The sequence below is a fragment of the Corvus moneduloides genome, chromosome 8 (genome assembly GCF_009650955.1).
Source record: "Corvus moneduloides isolate bCorMon1 chromosome 8, bCorMon1.pri, whole genome shotgun sequence".
Lineage (NCBI taxonomy): Eukaryota > Metazoa > Chordata > Aves > Passeriformes > Corvidae > Corvus > Corvus moneduloides.
This window is the reverse complement of record NC_045483.1, coordinates 34,949,152-34,969,517: the sequence shown is the minus strand read 5'-3', so window position 1 is coordinate 34,969,517 and position 20,366 is coordinate 34,949,152. Positions and strand designations below refer to the sequence as shown.

Sequence of the window (20,366 nt, the reverse complement as noted above, 5' to 3'; positions counted from 1 at the left end):
AACAGCTCCTTTCCTCTGTCCCAAATATTTCACAGGACTAGGAAAGAAACCTTGCTCACTTTCTGCAAAGCCCTGCTGCAGCTCTCCCATGCTCTGAGTCCGCTCCACGCTCCGCAGGCTGCGCTGGGGAAATATTTACATGAAGGAATACACAGAAAGAGCTAAAAAGGGACGGAGAAAACGTGCCTGCCAAGGAGCAGAGTTATTTCCGTGGAGGAAACAGGAACTGCTGCAGGGAACTGAAACAGTTCAGATCCAGTTTCATCCCAACAGGCCCAAAAAGTGTCATTTGAAATTTAAGTGCGTTTTAAAGATAACAATTCTTTTTTAAAGTCAAAAGCAGACACAAGCTCTTGGCAAGAACACTGATATCCCATATATATCCCATAAATTGAGGAGTGCAGGTGATTGGAAAGATCAGCCCAATCTTGTGTTAAACAGTGAACAGTGGAATTAACTGCCAGTGGAATTCTTGGAAAACACACCTCCCTTTAGTGGGTTTAAGGAAAAAAACATTCCAGCCTGTCAAGTCAGTGAGAAAACAGCACAACTTTGAGCTTTTTTTAAAAAAATCTAAATTCAGCCTGTTCTCCCAAACAGCAACAGCAGCCAGAGCTCAATGGAAAACTCAAACCCAAGAAAAAGCAGCCAAACCCTGTGCGGGTCGTTGTTCATCCTGGGAGCTGCACTTCCACATCTCCTTATGCAGCAGGTTTGAAAAATCCTTTATTTCCAGTGGAATTCGGTTTATCTACCCCTGTTTCACCCACTAAGATCCACCTTAGCTGAAATGAAACACCTCTGCTCACCTCACAAAGCATTTCAGGCAGCTGTGATGCACAGGCAGATTTTGGAAAAGCACTTTCACTGTGTCCCTGCGAGACAGTTTCCCTCCAGGAATGAGAACTCCTGGGGTTCTCCATTACGGAACACTAAGAAGGGGAATCCACCTCCTCCAGCTAAGGGAACTGTGACATTCTGCTTGCTTGGACCCACTTTGTAGTGCCAGGACACAGGGAATGGCTTCCCAGTGCCAGAGGGCAGGGATGGATGGGATATTGGGAAGGAATTGTTCCCTGGGAGGGTGGGCAGGCCCTGGCACAGGGTGCCCAGAGCAGCTGGGGCTGCCCCTGGATCCCTGGCAGTGTCCAAGGCCAGGCTGGACATTGGGGCTTGGAGCAGCCTGGGACAGTGGAAGGTGTCCCTGCCCATGGCAGGGGTGGCACTGGATGGGCTTTAAGGTCCCTTCCCACCCATGATTCCATGATTTTCCCCATCTATTCCAAGAATAAAAGTACCAGGTCTTTAACCATCTGTAGCCCCCATGTCCTTTAGGTGCAATGGTTCTAAATGGGTGCTGAAGGCAACACGAAGCTTTCAATTCCCATGGTTTTTCCCTCTCCGGTGTGTGATTCCAGCAGCTGGCAGCACCCACTTCCCATCACAGAACCACTGAGGTTGGAAAAGCCCTCTAAGATCGAGTCCAACCATCAGCCCAGCACCTCCACGTTCACCACATGTCCCCAGGTGCTACATCCAGGCCTTCCTTGGGCACCCCTAGGGATATGGGGACTACACCACCTCCCTGAGCAGCCCCTTCCAATGCCTGACCACCCTTTCCATGGAGAAGTTTTTCCTATATCCAATCCAAACCTCCCCTGGCACAGTTTGAGGCCAACTTCACAAGGTGCTCACCCATCCCAGCATTTCCTTCCTCCCAAACTGCAGCTCTTACACGAGACCTCAGGAATGCAACACTTTCCACCTGCCACTTTCATGGATCTGCTTTTTTTGGGGGGAGGGCAGCCATCCCAAAAGGCTGCTGTATGTGGTGCTATTCTCTCCAAACCCTCCTTGGACAATCTGCCTTCCTGCTCACGGAATAAAATCTAACAGTTCCTCTCTGTGCTGGTTAATAAATCTGCATGCTGCTTTCAGGGGTTATTTTTGTTTTCCAATAGAGAGACAAGGCTGTTCTATTTATAAAGGTCAAGTAAATCGTGTGCAGTCTGTGGAGCCTTAACATCTCGGTGTTATTAAAACAGAGTATTTCATTTCAACAGCCCCTTTCAGAGAGAAAACAGAAATTTCTCCCAATAATGTCTTTTCTCCCCCCCATTCTGAGTTAAGGTCTGTGCACACGGAGGAGAATGCAAGTGTTTGTTTGCTCTTTGCTTGAATTATAACAACGATTAGTTTTTAAACACTCTATAACACTTTTACAGGTTGTTTGGATAAGCCACAGCCATAAATCCTGCTCGGCTGTCACGCCAGGAAAAAGCCTGGCATTATCTTGTGGGCAGGGAGAAAAGCTGCCAGGAACAGCACACAGGGTTGGGGCTGAGGAGGGGGTTAAACAAGGTTTAGAAGGCTTAACCTGGACAAAAACGTTGCCTTCAGACATATCTCTGCCATCTTCCTGTACTGGAATGATGTCCTGAGGGACCCATACTTCCACATGAATTTCACATGAGGTCAGACCAGGATTCAAGAGCTGCCAGCGCTCAAACCTTCCTCAGTTCTGTGAGAAGCAGCAGACTGGTTTCATCTTTATCCACTGAACAGCAATCACAAATAAACAGGTTTTGTGGTCAGAGTGGTGATTACGGCACAGCACAGTGGGGCAGAGACAGCCCAAACCCGAGGTACAGCACCTGAGCAGCGGCTGGCACTGCACAAAACCCATCCAGGGCTCTGAGGAACACAGCAAACCAAGGAGCAGACACAGAAACCCCATGTAAGCCCACCCCAATCACACCATTCCCAGCTGAACGCTGTGCCTTGCCCTGAACCCACAGCACAGGAGCCATTCCTCAGCTGGACAGGAGCCTGAATTCTGGTGGCATTTTGTGTTTGATGATCTCCACCGTGGGCTGGTGGGTGTCTGGGAGCTGAGGGCTGTCCTGTGCCACCGAGCCAGCGTCAGAGAACACAGGTCCAGCCAAAAACAGCTGAGTGAGGGAGCTCCTGAGTTTGGTTATCAAATTCTCCCCCCAAGCAGCTCAAAGAAGTCTGTACAGGCAGAATTACTCCCCACAGGTGTTCTAATTCCATTTTTCTGGACAGATATGCCCAGCACTCCCAGCTGGAAGCTCAGCAGAAACGCCAAGTGAGCAGCTCTCCAACAATCAAGCTGGGCTCCACAAAGCCTTTAGATTAACAAAAGAAAAAACAAAACAAAACACCCACATGAAGTTTCTAACCTGAATTTTAACTATTCAAAACTCTTCACATCATTAGCACACCTCTAACAGACATAAACCCAATTTTGAAGATTGCTGTGTGATTTCCTCTCAGGTTAACAGGAAAAGAAAGCCTTAAATCAACCTGTCATTAACCTGCATCTGCATTAACGTTTGTTCTTTAGGTGCAAATTCGGGGAAAGCTTTTCTGCCTGTGAAAATCAATGTCCCTTCAATGCGAACACCGGAATTTTAAGTGTCCTGTTTTTGTTAAAGACTGTGCCTTGCTATTTAATCAGGAATGAAAAGTAATTTCTAATCACCAAGTGCCCGTGCTTATGAAGCAATTACAGTCCAGGCTTTCTCTGGGATAGAAAAACTCATCAGCACTGAAACAGCCAGATCAGAGCCTGCAGTGATGGGCAGAGAAAACCTTGTGCTGACCACAATTCTCTCCTCCTCAGCTGCAACTCTGGGTGCCCCGAACTCCCCAGCTTGCTGTGAATTAGGAGGCAAAAATATACGAACAGCGTAAAGTATGTCTGAAGAGGAAAAAATAAAGGAATAAATGAACTTCCTGCTGCTCTCTGGCCACCCGTGAGGCTGCAAGCAGCGCTTCAAGCAGGCTGATGAAATCCTCGCCGTCAAAGGCAGCAGAGGAGTGTTGTGATCTGCACACTCCCTCTCCTAATCTGTTCTGGCAAGGCGATTACAGGAGCTGCTTCCTTTAAAAGAAGTCAAATTTATGCACACACGAATAAAGGGCTAACTGTACAATCAGTCCCAACAGCAGTGCCAGGAAAAGAGCCTGCTGCAGGGGAAAATGGGATGCAAAATGCAGCAGGGAAGGGAAGATGCTGATTTTTCAGCTCCTGCTTTTTATATGGATCAATAAGGCCACAGTGGACACAGAATTCCAGAATGGTTTGGGTTGGAAAGAACCTCAAAGCCCACCCAGTGCCACCCCTGCCATGGGCAGGGACACCTCCCACTATACCAGGCTGCTCCAAGCCCCAGTGTCCAGCCTGGCCTTGGGCACTGCCAGGGATCCAGGGGCAGCCCCAGCTGCTCTGGGCACCCTGTGCCAGGGCCTGCCCACCCTCCCAGGGAACAATTCCTTCCCAACATCCCATCCATCCCTGCCCTCTGGCACTGGGAAGCCATTCCCTGTGTCCTGGCCCTCCAGCCCTTGTCAAGAGTCTCTCTCCATCTTTTCTGCAGCTCCTTCAGGCACTGCAAGGCCACAATGAGGTCACCCGGGAGCTTCTCCTCTCCAGGTGAGCACCCCCAGCTCTCCCAGCCTTTCCTCCCAGCAGAGCTGCTCCATCCCTCTGCTCATCCTGGAGCCTCCTCTGGGCTCCCTCCAGCAGCTCCAGGCCCTCCCTGTGCTGGGCCCCAGGGCTGGGGCAGCTCTGCAGGTGGGGTCTCACCTGAGCACAGGGGCACAGGGGCAGAATCCCCCCTCCCCTGCTGCCCACGCTGGGGGCTCAGCCCAGGGCACGGGGGGGTTCTGGGTCCCAGCTCTCGCCCACAGCACCCCCAGGTCCTTCTCCAGGGCTGTTCCAGCTGCTCATCCCCTGGATTGATCCCGGGAGTTGCCCTGATGCGGGTGCAGCAGCAGCACCTGGCCTGGTTAAACCCCACGAGATTCCCGAGGGCCCACACGGGGAAGGGTGTGGGGTTTAGGGCTCTGTACCTCAGCCAGCCTGTGCACACAGCACTAAGGAAGGGCTGAGGAGGGCACAAGGCTGGACACAGGGACTGTGTGCCCAGCACTCGCCTTTCCCCAGTCAGCTGGGCCAGAGGTCCCTCCCCTGCCGCTCGCAATCACTCCTCTTGCAAGGAACAGAAGCCACCAACAGCCAAGACGTTTGCAGACAGCCCAAAAAGCAGCTTTGAGGGTGTGAGGGGGAGGGTCAAAAGCAGAAATGTGTTTATTTGGCACCTAAATATAGCCCAGTTAACTCAGCAAACATTTTCTCCCTACTACATTGCTATTTTGTCTGCGTGCAGAGGCTGCGAGGAACCAGCTGCAGTATCACCATTTGATTACATTCTCTGATGAGGAATTTGCTTTTGTTCCCCAGCAGAAATTTCTGCCACTGCGTGCCCATGACCACTCTCCTGAGTCTCGGGTATAAAAATTCAGTTTCCTGCTGAAGCCCCAGCAGAAAGAAGGAGCTTTTCACCTCAGCCTTACACAAAAGAGCTGAGCTCAGCCGTGCCTGGCCAGGAACCAAGCCCCTGATAACCAAACAGGGCACATCAGGTGGCTGCTCTGTCAGGCTGGCCACAGGCTGATTAATTACTTCATTCCACACCAGGTTTATTAAGTTCTCTCATTCCACACCAGGTTAATTAATTCTTCCATTCCACACCACCCAGCTGCTGCTAAAAGGGAGGTCGCTCAACCAGCTGCACTCAGAGCTGAGGCTGCTGCTCAGAAAAGCCTTCACGGACAGGAACCAGAAATAAGATTGGGCATTTTGAGATTCTTGTTTAAAAAGCATTATAACCCTTCAGAGTATTTTCAGGGGGGTTTTACTTCTTTGTTCTTTTTTTGTAATAGGACTGCACACCTGGACACCTGTAGCATGTAGAGGAAAACTTTTTTCATTATGAAATGAGAATCACAGAATCCCAGGATGGTTTGGGTTAAAGGGACCCCAAAGCCCATCCAGTGCCACCCCCTGCCATGGGCAGGGACACCTTCCACTGTCCCAGGCTGCTCCAAGCCCCAATGTCCAACCTGGCCTTGGGCACTGCCAGGGATCCAGGGGCAGCCCCAGCTGCTCTGGGCACCCTGTGCCAGGGCCTGCCCACTCTTAAAGAATTTATTCATAATTTCTAATCCAAACCCACCCCCATCAGCTCAAGGCCATTCCCTGTGTCCTGTCCCTTCATCCCTTGTCCCAAGTCCCTCTCCAGCTCTCTTGGACCCTTTAGGCACTGGAAGGGGGCTCTAAGGTCTACCCAGAGCCTTCTTTTCCAGGCTGAACCCCCAACTCTCCCAGCCTTTCCTCCCAAGAGAGGTTTTAAATGATCCATGACTGATTTTTTTTTTTCCAGAATCACTTAAATCCAACCTTGCCTGAAGTTTTACCACGCAGGCAGATCCCTGTCAATGCAGCATCTGATTTCAGCATCTGATTTACCCTTCAGATGAGTCCACAAAGAGACAATTGATTTAACTTTTCAAAAGCCCTCCCTGCACAACAAATACTCTTTAAAAAGCACAGGCCACAGGCAGAAGGAGAGATTTTGATTCTTAAGGAGACCAAAACACCCAAATACACCTCTACAGTTCTTCTGCAGTGCTTTCTCACTAATTTGCTGAGGTGGCTGCCTTTTATCCTCAATGTTTTGCATTGCAGCAAAGTGCACTTGAGTCGACAAAGCAGTCCCAGAGCAAATGGTGTCAGGGCACCAAGTGGCTGTGGCTGAGTAAGCTCAGGATCCACAGCCCAAACAGATTAAAAAAACCAGCTTTTAGGTCTTCTGAAAACACTGAGCACAAGAATGGTTAAAAACGAGCACATACTGGTGGAAGGAAAAAGAAAACAACTGTTGAGCAGTGAGAGATGTGCCAGTGATGGGTCTGAAGCATCAGCAAAGGGTGCTCAGGGTCTGCACCCTGCAGGCCTGCCCTGCCTGTCCCTTGGTGTCCAAGGGATTTGATGTCACCTGGTGGCTGCAGACACTTGGAATTTAGGGTGGGATGGTCCCTCTCATCATTTTACTGGGAAGTCACGTGGAGAGAGCCAAGGCAGCTCTAAAAGAGGAGCAAACAGCCTGACAGCTAGGCAGCTTTTTTGTGCATCCTGTTCTTCAGAGGAACTGATAAAAATTCCATTAAGAACCTTGGAATAAGCATGGAATATTATCTCCCCATGATATATAATTTCTTCAGGATGAGCAAAGACACAAAATATTTCAGCTGCTGACCAAGGAAATCAGGATAGGTAATGGAGCTGAACACTTCCCAGGAAGCACCTCAGCCTCAGAAGGCTCCTCCAGCATATATTAAAACTCCAAATCCCGCTCTGGGTACATTACACAAGCATCCATATTTTCCAGACTTAACCTGAGCCTCTGCTTTGCTCCAGTGCCCAAGGCAGCTGTCCCAAGTCCCCCTTCCCAATCCTGCACCCTTCCAGCACGGCTTCGCTAAGCTTTACCTTTTGTTCGCTGCATATTCATGTATTTTCCAGCAATTCAATAACTCTGCCACAATGCTCTGAATATGGCTCAGCTGTATTTATTAAACAGGAGCCCTCTTCAAAGCCCTGCAGCCAAAATTTTTGCGCCCAGCGAGCCTAAACAAATAATCTGACTCAATTTTATAACACTTGCCCATCACAGACTACAGCAAGAACCTTTTGTGGTGGAAAACGTTGAAAAAACAAGTGGCTATAGAGTAAACCTGCCATTGAAAAAGTCCTTTATAGCTCACAGATGGGATTTCCAGTCAGAACAAGGAGAGCTTGAAGAGCCACTGTGCTCCAGAGGTGACATGTGAGTGACATTTGTCCCTGGCTCTGCCCCGTTTCCAGCTGCTCTCCCATGTGTTTGTCCTCACCACGCTGACGGGGCAGCCTCAATCCCTGTGGAAGCTTCTCTGTTTGTACCTGCAAACACTGGGATAATGCTTCAGCCAGATTTGTACATCCCAAGTGATGCTCTTAGCACCACTCTGGTGGTTTCCTATCCGAGTTATTTTCAGTTTTCAAATTATGAAACTATTTAAAAAAACCTCCTCACATCCATTTTGTCTGTTCAGGAGTAACAGCACAAACCCAAAGAGCCAAGATTTGATCGATGATCTCCCTTTTGGAGTCATTTTGCCCACCTAGATCATGTTAATACTCATCCTTGCACAAAGCCCAAAGGGGAAAAACTTGGGGACTCATGAGGGAGGGGATAATTTGTTCCCAGTCACGGACAAGACACGAAGCACCTGCCAGGGTGGTTGATGAGGAAATAACAGCACTTGCAAAACAGAAGGTGAAATGGGCAGAGGTCAGGTCTGTCATCTCCCAGAGCCCAAAGTCACTCTCCCAGTGCTGAATCCCAACAAACAGCAGTGGCACACGAGTCACTGTGCTCAGGGATCCCAGCTTGCCTGCCTGCTGGAAACCCTCCTGCAGGCACAGTGACAAAACCAGCACGAGTGGAGGGAGGTTAGATGCACAGTTAGCATTCCCTTGGGAATCCAGACTGCACTACAGCATCCATCCAGGACTGATCCAGGAAAAGGCCACAGGAGCCTTCCTGCCAAGGCAGGCTGTGACTCTGAGATACCTGTCAGAGTCACTTAGAAAGCAGCAGAATGTCACCAGAATGTGTGAAAGCACAGCTGTCCCAGCTGTGTCCCTCCTCCGAGCAGCAGCGGGGACACTTCAGTCACAGCCCAACTTCAAGCAGCTCTGGCTTCCTCCCAGCCGTGCCCTCGGACAAGGGAAGGTCGGGGAAAACTGGAGGATCTGCCTGCCTTGGGCTCTCCCAATGCGCTCCTTATCCCGGTATTCCTGTCCGAGTGCTTGGGCACAGTGCTAACGGAGAGAAGCCTCCTCCTCTGCGCACTTCGCTTCCCTCCCGTGCCCCGCAGAGCCGGGCTTCCACCGGGAGCACAGAAAGCAGTCACGGACCTGACGAGCAGGAGATGCTCTCCCCTTTGTGCAGTCGCTGTCTGAACAGGATGTAAATGTGCAAGGAGGCATGAGGAGAAGCAACAGGTATGACACACACCCCCCAGTTAGCGTTTAAATATCTGCCAAGTTTGGATGCACAGCCGTGTTCCAGGACTCAGACAGGAGCTGCGTGTGAAGGCACACCCACACTCCCCCATTTCTAACAGATTTATCCCATTCTTTGTCTGGATCCTCCCCACCACTGAGACCTGGCTGTTGTTTGATCCACAGGCTGTGGATCTGTAACGAGGACAAGTAATGCTGCACACTAACATGGAGCCTCTGGAGCTGGGGCAGGGCATGGAGGTGCCCAGGATGTCACCGAGCCAGCGCAGGGCGTGCACAGGGACCTTGTGACAATACAGCTCCAAGTCACTGCCACTGAAGGGGCACTGATGCTGCAGGGAAGCCTTCTCCTGCTCCCAGCAAGGGAATCCCACTACGCTAATTCCCTCAAGGTGTAACTCCAATCCAGGATACAGCAACTTCAAGGTGTATCCATCACTGTCTCCACCCCCATCCCTTTGGACCAGAGTGTGAAGTTTAACATTGCAGTGAACTCCTCCCCTTGCCCCTGCTGGGGCCTATCCAGCAGCCCCAGTCCCTTAGGGACGTACGTGCTCCAGCTGGAGCCTCATCCACCAGCCACTCTATCCAGGTGTTTACCTGCTGCGGTGCGTTTATCCACAGCCACACTCACTCTGAGGTGCTCCTGCTCCAGCACAGCCTTCTCCAGGAGCTCCAGTCCCTGCAGGAATGCACCTGCTCCAGGTGAACCTGTTCCAGGAGCCCCAGTTCCTGCAGGAATGAACCTGCTCCAGGAATGAACCTGGTATGGGAGCTCCAATCCCTCCCTGCAGGAGTGAACCGGCTCCAGGAGTGAACCTGCTCTGGGAGCCCCAGTCCCTGCAGGAATGAACCTGCTCCAGGAGTGAACCTGCTCTGGGAACCCCAATCCCTGCAGGAATGAATCTGCTCCGGGAGTGAACCTGCTCTGGAAGCCCCAATCCCTGCAGGAATGAACCTGCTCCGGGAGTGAGCCTGCTCTGGAAGCCCCAATCCCTGCAGGAATGAACCTGCTCCGGGAGTGAGCCTGCTCTGGGAGCCCCAATCCCTGCAGGGATGAACCTGCTCCAGGAGTGAACCTGCTCCGGGAGCCACAGTCCCTGCAGGAGTGAACCTGCTCCAGGAGTGAACCTGCTCCGGGAGCCACAGTCCCTGCAGGAGTGAACCTGCTCTAGGAGTGAACCTGCTCCAGGATGGATTTACCCACAGCCACAGTCCCTGCAAGAATGAACCTGCTCTGGGAATGAACCTGCTCCAGCATGGCCTTAACCCCAGCCCCAGTTCCTGCAGGAATGAACCTGCTCCAGCATGGCCTTACCCACAGCCCCAGTTCCTGCAGGAATGAACCTGCTCCAATATGGGTCTTACCCATAGCCCCAGTCCCTGCAGGAATGAACCTGCTGTGCCATGAGTTTATCCATGGCCTCATGCACAGCCACTGATACCTCAAGGTGTTCCTGCTCCAGCAGGGGCCTATCCCTGGGCCACAGTCCCTTTGGAGTACAGACACTTGGAGATGTTCCTGCTGGAGGTGTAACCCCAGCACCTCCACTCGCTCACAGCCCTCGGCCCAGCTGGGATGGGGCAGACAATCAGAAGGGTGAAAGGCAAAAACGCGTGGGTTGAAATAAAGGCAGGTCAACAGGTAAAGCAAAAGCCACGAGGAATTCATTCCGTATTTTCCATGGGCAGGTGGGTGTTCAGCCATTCCCAGGAAGGCAGGGCTTCATCCTGTGCAACTGTGACTTGCGAAGACAAATGCCATCACTCCGAACATTCCCCGCTCCATCCATCCTCCTTCCCCAGCTTCACATGCTGAGCATGACTCCACACGGCTTGGGACACTCCTTGGGCTCTTGGGATCAGCTGTCCCCTCCCAATTTCTTGTGCATCCCTGCCTGCTTGCTGGTGGGGCAGGTGAGGAGCAGCAAAGGCCCTGGCACACCAGAAAAGCTGGACTGGCAGGAAAATCCAGCCTCCTGCAGTATCTTGTGCTCCAGCCACTGGAGGTTCTCTGCCTCCGGCTGTACACAGGAAACCAGGTGGTTTTTTAGGGAGATGTAAAGTCTGGACCCCGCTGGATGGGACAGCTGTGTAGGAGGAAGAGCTTTGTAAGGGTTGTGAGGGAAGAGAATAAGCAGCACCCATGGGAAGAGAGAAAAATCTTGGGCAGAAGGAGCAGCAGGAACAAGACACCCAGGGAAGTAACCAAGGGCTCAGAAGCAAAGCGGGACAAGGATGATGCTCCACACCACAAAACACAGGAGCTGCTAAAGGATGTTCATCTCCTCCAGCTGACCATGTCCACCCTTAAGCTTCACACAGCCCCCTGCCTTTATTAACTTAGGCAATCCTGCAATTTCAAGGCAGAGAGCTGGAGGCTAACGCTGCATTTCCAGGGTGCCTGACCTTCCATTTCACCTAAAGGAGTTTCTCAGGAGTTTAAGAGCCTGATTTTGAAAGCATCTCTACAGCTGAAGCCAGGTATCGTTTCCAACAAGCCTTGAGGTGTAGCCGAGTGGCACTGTTTGCACCGCATTTGCTTTATCTACACCTTCCTGAAGTGCTTGGCCACTGCTCTGATGTGCTGCTGGCAGTCCCAGGGCCATTGATTTCCTCTATTCACCAGAAATATCACCCACCAAGAAGGTTATTCTCCTCATTTAGCCTGTGGACTCCAAGAGCAGTAATGAATTCCCCTCACAAATGACATTGAATAGGCAGTTCAAATCCTAACGAGCACTGACACGTCCCAGGGACCCCTTCACACTAGGGGCAGGAACAGTGCCTCTCCGTTTCCATCACACCCGTGTTATTTACTCCTTGGCTCCTGAATCGCAGGGATGCTCTGTGCTCACAGAAACCAACAGCATTTCCGCATCTGGATTTGAAGGGACCTTAAAAATCACCTCGCTCACGGGCAGTGACACCTTCCACTAGACCAGGAAGGGTGCCCAGAGTCCTGCTGGTTCTGTAAAAAATTCCCTCTGCTCCACTGATATTAAAGCTTGACTGTGTTCCCTCCTAATCAAGGTGTACCTGCATGAATGCAATACTCCCCTACGTGTGCTAAGTACGTAAGTGCACATACATGTCATTATATATATGTATTTCTCTTCACATTCACGTTGCACAAAGTATGTGTGCGTTTACAAGGCTCCAGTTTAATGTTCCATCAACGCAGGCAGCTCCGTTATGATTTCTCCTCTTTGTTCACGTCACCCACAGCCACCACCTCACAGAACATTAAAAAAGTGGACAAAACAAGCTGGCCGGGGCTGGGCAGTTTCCAAATCCACGTCAAGCCCGAGTCACAGAGCTGCTGCACGGCTTTCCTGACGCAGCTGGGGTGTTTGACAGGAAACGCCTCCAATAAACCTGCTCACAAACCGAAGCAAAGAAGGGAATTTGGGGAGAAGCAGCTCCAGGCAGGAAGTGTTGCAGCCTGACAAGGAGCCTTTTTTCACTGATACCCTACTTCAAGTTTGCTCCTAATGAACAAGCCCCGAACACAGCCCAAAGACCCCAGACTTCTGAAAGTCTGACAGCCCATTTTCGACTCAGAAAGCAGGCACGGGTGTTGAAGTTTGGCTCTCCCTGCTCAGGCTCTGGTTTCCAAGGAAACCAGTGGCTGCAAGAGCCTTGCAAAACGCCAGTCCTGTGCTCCTGCTCAGAGCATGCTGTGCTGGAGCTTCCCCCGACACAAACCCTTCCAGGCAGGGGCTTTAGCACCGTTTCCAAACCACCTGGATGCAATTCCAGGCATTCAGGATGTCAGGATACACAGAACACACCCGACTGGTTGCACACTTATACCAAAGCACTTTCTGTAGATGCTGAGAGGAGAAAGGAATTATTTTCATGGTTTAGGCTCCAGTGCAGCAACAAATACTTTTGTTTTCTCCTGTTCTCTCTGCCCTTCAAAACAAAGATGGGCTACACAGAACATGAATGTCAGGGACTTCTCTGCTGCACGTACCCTCTAGAAATGGCACAGCAGCAGACGAAAAACATTTCCAGAAATATTTATATGCAAGGATTTGGGGCCCGTGAAAAGCCAAAAGCAAAGCCCAGTGGCACAGGCAGCAGGACTATCACTGATGGCAGCAAATGAATGGCACTTAATCCACCCCCACCTCCAGCTTAGCTCTCCTGGAACCCTTCCCTTAGGAAAATGTTTGTGGTCAGTAACTCTTATCATCCTAGAGCATGTATCTCAAGCAGGCTAACCACAGAAACTGATATGCAACAACTCACTGTCTGCTTTTTAACTCTCTAAAGAAACAAATTTTCTTCTTGACTCCTGTTTTCCATCTGGCGCTCAGCAAGTCCAGGATTCATGGAGTCCCGTCTCCTTCCAGAGGCAGCTGGCCAGGCTAAACTCTGTGCTGCTACGTCCATTTCTCCTCAGTTTCAGAACTCTGATCTGGATTTTTTTTATTATTATTATTAATTTCAGACACATAAGACACATCCTGTGTTTAGGAACACAGGATGCTGAAGCTCAGGAATGCTTTCACAGTGTCTGGAGAGAAGGAATTCGTGTCCGTGGCCTAGGGACCTCGTTTTGTGTTGAAGCACTTTAAAACTCTCCACCTACAGCATTCATACAGCTAAGGATGAATGTAATACAGCTCAGAGGAGTACAGGTAATTATTCCAGTAGTACAGATAAAAGGAAAAAAGTTAATTCTGCAGAAAATGAAATTACGGAGCTGTGCTACAATTTAAAAAAGAGTCTCTACGTTAATTACCAGCTGTTAGTGTGCTCAGAGCTACTGTACTTGCTGAATAGTGTTGTTTTGCATATAACCACCACGAAAATGCCACTGTAGTTCCTGAACAGAACTACGTTGCTTTAAGACACAGTTTACCGACACCACACTGCTAAAATTAACGTCCAAAAGCAGCAGAAAAACCCAGGGAAGTCCGTGTCGCTCGCGGAACAGAACCGAGGATAACTGACATTGCGGCAGCGTTTTATCTTGCAATTAAACTCGTCTCAGCAAGAGCCAGACTGAAAATGACAAAACAACTACGTGGCTTTAACAGCTTTGTTGGGAGATTTGTTTTTCACCTTCCTTTGAGTCAAACCTCGCTGGAGTTTACGCTCAGCATAAACGTCACCTGCCTGAACAAGCGCGTTGAGAGATGACCCAAAACACTGCTTCGGTAGAGAAAAATGGTACTTCTCTGCTTAACAACCTAACACCACACAGCCATCCCTTACTACTGCGAGTAACCCAAACCTCAGAGGGCTGCTACGTATTACACAAGGAGCTGAGCTGTCACAGTGTCCCCTTGTCACTTCCCGAGGCATTAAAGCCGCTCGGAGTGTGAGTCACACGAGTGCACAGAAGGGAGCCCCATCACTGCTACCACTGCCGAGCCAGACCTGTCAAAACACGGGAAAATCACGCTCGGCTGCCTTGCTCCAGCACTACCCTTCCTGTGTTCACAGTTCTGTCAGGGAGAGCAGCATCCCTCACAGCACATCCCTCATCCCTGCGGAGCTCCAGGGATCCCCCCCCACCACTGGGGCCGCGCTGCTCCAGCACCGCTCAACACGTTGCAATAAATCCTGACCCCTTAAAATGCACTGAAAAACCCCACTGACATTAATGGATCTTTTTCCATTGAGCATCAGCTTAAACTACGTTCAGATGGATTCGGCATTAGAGCACAGAGAAGCAACCACAGCATTTAACAGCTCTCAAAACCCACGATAAATGCATTTCAATTAATTGCTCACGGGACACATCAGAGCGGACTGACACCCAAAACGGTGAAGGTTGCACCACTACATCCATCTCTGCTGACTGCTCGGGGCAAGATGCTTCACCAGAAAGCAACGGGACTCGAGAGGCCGCCACCATCCCAGCTCCTGCCCCACATTCCAGGAAACCATCCCCCCAGGAGAGTGCCTCAGATCCTCCCCCCTCCACCAGTTCCAACCACCAGTTCCCAGTGGTTTCATCATGTACCAACATCCCCCAAACTGTTGTAGGAAGAGGAGAGTGCGGGGACTGAGGGAGGAGGGGTTTGGGCTGTCTGGGGGGCGTTTTTAGATGAGTGGCTCCTGGGTACCGCAGCATACGTAGCATTGATAAACACCAGAAGAGCATTTCATGCCAACACCCTAAACACAAAGTGCTTTTCAAGGATTTCTGGGGGTTTTTATGACTATTATGATCACTTAATATACGCCTCTAGCCCCCAGAGGACGTGCACATTCGCCTTCAAAGAACCAATCTGGCCGTTGCAGGGATTCTGTTAAATCTCTTGTACAGATGTTGTACTTTCCCTAAGGCTATGCAACCAAGTATTTTATATTTCTTAAACCAGACCTCTTAAATACAACTCGCAGGCTGCTCCTCCCCTCACAAACGAATCTCTGGGATTTTGGCAGATTCCCCAAAAGTCTGCTAACTCCCAAAACCAAGTTATTTTTCGTTTTACTCAACATTTCTCACAAATGACACAGCACTTTGCTGTTGCCTCTGTCAACAACAGAGCTTGTACCACACCTCAGCCGAGAGATCAGGCCCTTCACACTCACGAGCCCTGTGCTTTGTTCTACCTTCTACTTCCACGTTTCTTTTTTTCTCCCTTCTGGAGAAGAAAACACGCTGATTTACACAGCCTTCCGAGAAGGCAAACAGCTGTTGCAGATCCCTGAACAAAGCAGCCTGTTAAAATTAAAGCCCTGGGTATTTTCCCATGGCAAGTAGGACGCAGGGAAAGGGAAGAGTTGCTGGTTAAAAAGGCTCCTCTTTGCTTGGCTGCTCTGGGCAGTTTTAACTCAGCCTCCCCGTACCCCCTCCGTGCTGACAGGCTGTTAGCAGCCAGGATATGTCCTGCGAGAGGTCAGAGGGGTGGAAAAAAACAAACACGAGCAGCAATTTGGGAAGATGAAGAGGGGACAAAGATTTGTCACGACATTTTTTCTGCCACAGAAAACCGGGCAGCTTTTTCCCCAGTCCGTGCCCTCTAACTCAGTCACTTTTTGGAAGCTTCCTATGGGAGGGAGAAGAAAAAAGCCACTTATTTTAAATAACTTGAACAGGGAGACTGATAAAGGTGCTAACGCCCAATTCCTCTCACCCACCTCATAACTCAGAAGAAAATGGCTGGACGTGTCCCTTCATAGACTTCAGCTTCTCACATGAGCCCACAAAGTCCTGCTTCACTTTTAAAAACATTTTAGAGGCAAAACAAGCCCAACCCTGCAACAGCAACTAAAACTCCTACAACAGCTCTGAAAAAGTGATTTTAGTTAACCACATGCATCTTAAATGGGGGTGTTGTGTGTAAGGGAAGATCCTGCAGATTTAATGGTATTTTTCCACACAAGGCAATTAAATTTACTTTCACACTTTGAAAGCCATTCATAGAATCACAGAATGGTTTGTGTTGGAAGGGACCTCAAAGCCCATCCAGTGCCAAACCCCTGCCATGGGCAGGGACACCTCCCACTGTCCCAGGCTGCTCCAAGCCCCAATGTCCAGCCTGGCCTTGGGCACTGCCAGGGATCCAGGGGCAGCCCCAGCTGCTCTGGGCACCCTGTGCCAGGGCCTGCCCACCCTCCCAGGGAACAATTCCTGCCCAATATCCCATCCATCCCTGCCCTCTGGCACTGGGAAGCCATTCCCCTTGTCCTGCCACTCCAGACCCTTGTCCAAAGCCCCTCTCCAGCTCTCTTGCAACTCCTTCAGAGTTCCACCGCTCTATAACCCAGAAATCTTCTACGTGGCATCACAGCAGCTTCCACCACCATAGACCCTCAAGTATCTGCCATGATGCTCATGATAATTCACTTCCAACACATTTGCTGCTACTACTGATCCTACCAATCTGCAGCCACCTCTGCCAGATCAGGAGGGCAGATCCTGCACCACCTAAATACAAAAAAACCCCCCAAAAAAAACCCCCACAACACCCACAGGCTAACTTTAGAATAATTTTGGTTGGAAAACACCTCTAAGATCAAGTCCAAGCATTCCCCCAGCACCACTAGCCAATGTCCCCAAGTGCCACATCCACCACCAACCAATGCCCCCAAGCGCCACCTCCACCTGCCTTTTGAACACTTCCTGGTGGCTTGACAAAACCAAAGGTTGGGTGCCACTATCTAAAGAGTCACTGATTTGGTGTAAAGAGGGGGGAAAAGCCAAGCCTTCTTTGCATATTTTATTATTTCCAGGTCCTCCCCACCTTAACCCTCAGCACCACCAGGAGTTATCTTTGATTACCAAACTCTTAGGGCTGACACAGAGCACTCAGCACTTCCCAGAGCCACCTACATTCCTGAAACCATTAACAAGGCTCTCTTCCTGTCATCACAGACTGGCTTGGGTTGGAAGGGACTTCAAAACTTTTCTCATTCCAACCTCCTGCAGTGGGCAGGGACACCGTCCACTATCCCAGGCTGCTCCAAACCCCTGCAATGCCCCACCTGAGCGATTACGACCTGCAGCCACAAGTCAACTTCAACATGGTCAACAATATTAGTAGTATTGGCCATGGATGATCAATACGAAACACTCCCTCAGAGCAGTGGCACGCGTCACACCCCACACCAGACTGCAGGGCAGCGTTTACACAAGGAGCAATTAAAATTCCGGCTGGAGAACGCTAATCCAAGGCTTTGCCAGGCTTCCCCTGATTGCTCTGGACACGGCGGAGGCTCCAGGCTCACTCTGCTGAAACCTGTGGCGCTTCCCGGAGCTCAGGGAGCTCCGTTCGCACTTCAAGGGCGCCGAGGGGCAACGACGCTGATAAGAAAACCAACACGTTCGGGTGCTTTGCTTTCCCAAAGGACGTGAACACCGTGGGATGCCTCATCCCACCTTGGATGTCTACCACACACCCCAGGGATTTCACAGACCGCCCGCCCGCCTGGCCTCAGCAGCCCCTGTCTCCCCTGTCCTGACAGAGCCCGGCGCGCACTTTTTGGGGTGTTTCGTTCGTTTTGGGGGCCGTGCAGAGGCACTTCCCGCGCCACCGCCGTCCCTCCCCGCCATCCTTTACACCGCGCGGCCCGGCGCCTTAAAAGGACAAAATATCTGTGGCGGTGGGAATGGGGGGCGGGAAGGCGAACGGGGGAGTGGAAGCGGCGGGAGAGAGCGGGAAGGGGAAGCGGCGGGCGGCATGAGGGGCACAGCGGCCCGGCCCGGCCCGGCCCAGAGCGGGGTCCCGCCATGGCGGCCGCCCTGAGGGCGGGCAGTTGCCTGGAGACGGCGGGGCGCCGCCATGGCGGCAGGAAGGGCTGAGGCTGCGCGGGGAGCGCGGCCGGCCCCGGCAGGCTCCCTCAGGGGACACTCCGGCACGGTCCCGCCGCCCCGGCAGGCTCCCTCAGGGGACACTCCGGCACGGTCCCGCCGCCCCGGCAGGCTCCCCGAGCCCAGCACCGTCCCCGAGCCGCACGCCCCGTCCCCCGCCTCCCCCGCCCGGGCACCGTCCCCGAGCCGCCCGCCCCGTGCCCCGCGGGGCTCCGCAGGGTGCCCGCATCCCGGAGCCCGCCCGGCACACACGCACCCCGCTACCGGGATGGCTCCGGGGATCCTCCAGCGCTGCCGGTTATAATTCCACGAGGAAGATGCCGGCCGCGGAGGGGGAGGCGGGTTTGCCCGTCGACGGGGAGGTCGCGCCCCGTACCCGCACATGCTGCCCGGCGCGGCGAGCATCCGCTCATCACTTCTTCCCTCCTCCTTTTTTATCCCGTGAGGAGCGCTGAACCAAAGGCACGGCGATTTATTGGCCAGCAAAAGGCACTGAGTGAGGGAAAGCGATCTCGCTCCCGCGAGGGCTCCGTTTCCCCATTAAGGCGCTCTGATTTCCCTAATCTGCGGCAGGTGTGAAACCGGGGCAGCGCATCCCCCGGCGCGCCGGCACCTGCGGATCCCCGCAACTTTCCCTGCCCCCCGCACACCCTCCAGCGCACCGGGACACTGCAATGAGCTCTTGCTACTGCCAAACCCCCCTCCCCAAAACACCAGCTCCCTCCCGGAGAGCCGGGCACCCCATCCCGCCGGGCTCCAAGCTTCCTAGCTGGGAATGTCTCCCTGCGGGGTCCCAGAGAGACCGGGTTTCTCCCGCAGCGATAAAGCCCCCATGCCCACGACACGATCCGGTTCAACCCGCCGGCAGCAGCGTCCCCCCCGCGCCCGCCGCTGTCCCCGTCCCCCGGCGGGATGGGGCGGCCGGGTGTTCCCGGAGCCGGGACGGGGGACGCCCGGGTCCCCCTCTGCTGGCACCTCAGCGCTCGCTCCTGCCGCTCTTCCGCCCCGCGAGCCCGGCGCTCGCAACTTTCCCACCCCGCGGGGCCGCCCGGGGAGGATGCGGGGTGCGGGAATGCCGCGCTCCGGGCTCCGCTCCGGTCCCTGCCCGGCGGGCAGCGGCGAGGCCGGGGATGGAGTGGGATGAGGGAGAGAGGGGAGGCTGAGCGGCGGGGTGACCCCCTGCTTACTGCGGGCTCTTGGGGTAGAAGGGGAGGGTGACGTGGCTGAGATCCTGGATGTCGAAGGCGGTGGGCTCGGCCGAGATCGCCTGGCGCTTGGTCCGCTGCTCGCCCTGCAAGGTGCCAGCGCTCTGCTGCTGCGCCTGCTGCGTGGCGGGCCGGATCACCGAGCGGTACTTGTCCAGCTCGTTCTGCAGCTTCTGGATCAGTTCGTCCTTCTGGTCCAACTCTAGCTCCAGCTCGTCGATGAGCGCATCCCGCTGCCGCAGCTCCTCGATCTTCTCCTGCAGCGCGTACTGTAAATCCCGCAAAGTGCCCATGGTCCTGCTGCCGCGCTCGCCCCTCGCCGCTCCCGGCAACTTTCCCCCCCCCAGGCCGCCTCCCCGCGCTCGGGACACCCCGGCCCCCGCCGCCCCTCTGGGCTCGGCCCGGCCCCGCGGGGCCGCCGCCGCAGCCGGACCCCCGGCACGGCGCTCCGGAGCCGGGGTGTTGTCAGAGGCGATGTGGAGCCGCCTGCGTCAGGCCGGGCTGGCGAGGGAGCCGAGAAACACACACACACACCCGCGGCGGCGAGCGGGAGGGAGAGGAGGCGGGCGGGCGGCGGGAGGGAGGCAGGGGCGGCGGGGAGGATGCACATGCTCGCCCCGCTCCCTCCCGCCGGCCCCGCCGCGCCCCGCGCCGCCCACGCCCCGCGGGCTGCCGAGGAGGGAGGGGACCGGCCGGGAGCAGCTCCCGGTGCCTGCCCTCCCGGCCTTCTGCTGGAGGCCAGCACACAGGTCCGAGCCGCGGACCTGCCCTCCCGTCCCGCTGCCGGCGCGGCCGCGCTCCCCTCCCTCCCTCCCTCCCCTGCTCCACTCAAGGTGCCACTTCTTCTTAAAGAACTTATCCCCCCTTTACTTTGCTTTTAAAGAGACGATTTTTGTTGTCTTCGCTGACTGGAAGCACAAGCCAGCGCCTGGCATGGCTCCTC

The 20,366-nt window shown here is 53.2% G+C and overlaps 1 protein-coding gene across 3 annotated transcripts in view; it reads right to left on the bottom strand.

The window, feature by feature from the left end:
• The window catches only part of PRKG1 (protein kinase cGMP-dependent 1), a 370,739-nt gene that overhangs the window by 323,613 nt on the left and 26,760 nt on the right, over positions 1–20,366 (bottom strand). The window contains exon 1 of one of the 3 annotated variants that reach the window (XM_032115876.1): positions 19,406–19,771. The exons of 1 other annotated variant lie outside the window; for it this stretch is intronic. In XM_032115876.1, coding sequence (XP_031971767.1) covers positions 19,406–19,716 — 311 coding nt within the window. In that variant the 5' untranslated portion in view covers positions 19,717–19,771. Of the gene's footprint in view, positions 1–18,474; positions 18,639–19,405; positions 19,772–20,366 lie in introns of those variants that run through there. One more of the 3 variants, XM_032115878.1, reaches the window with a different exon arrangement.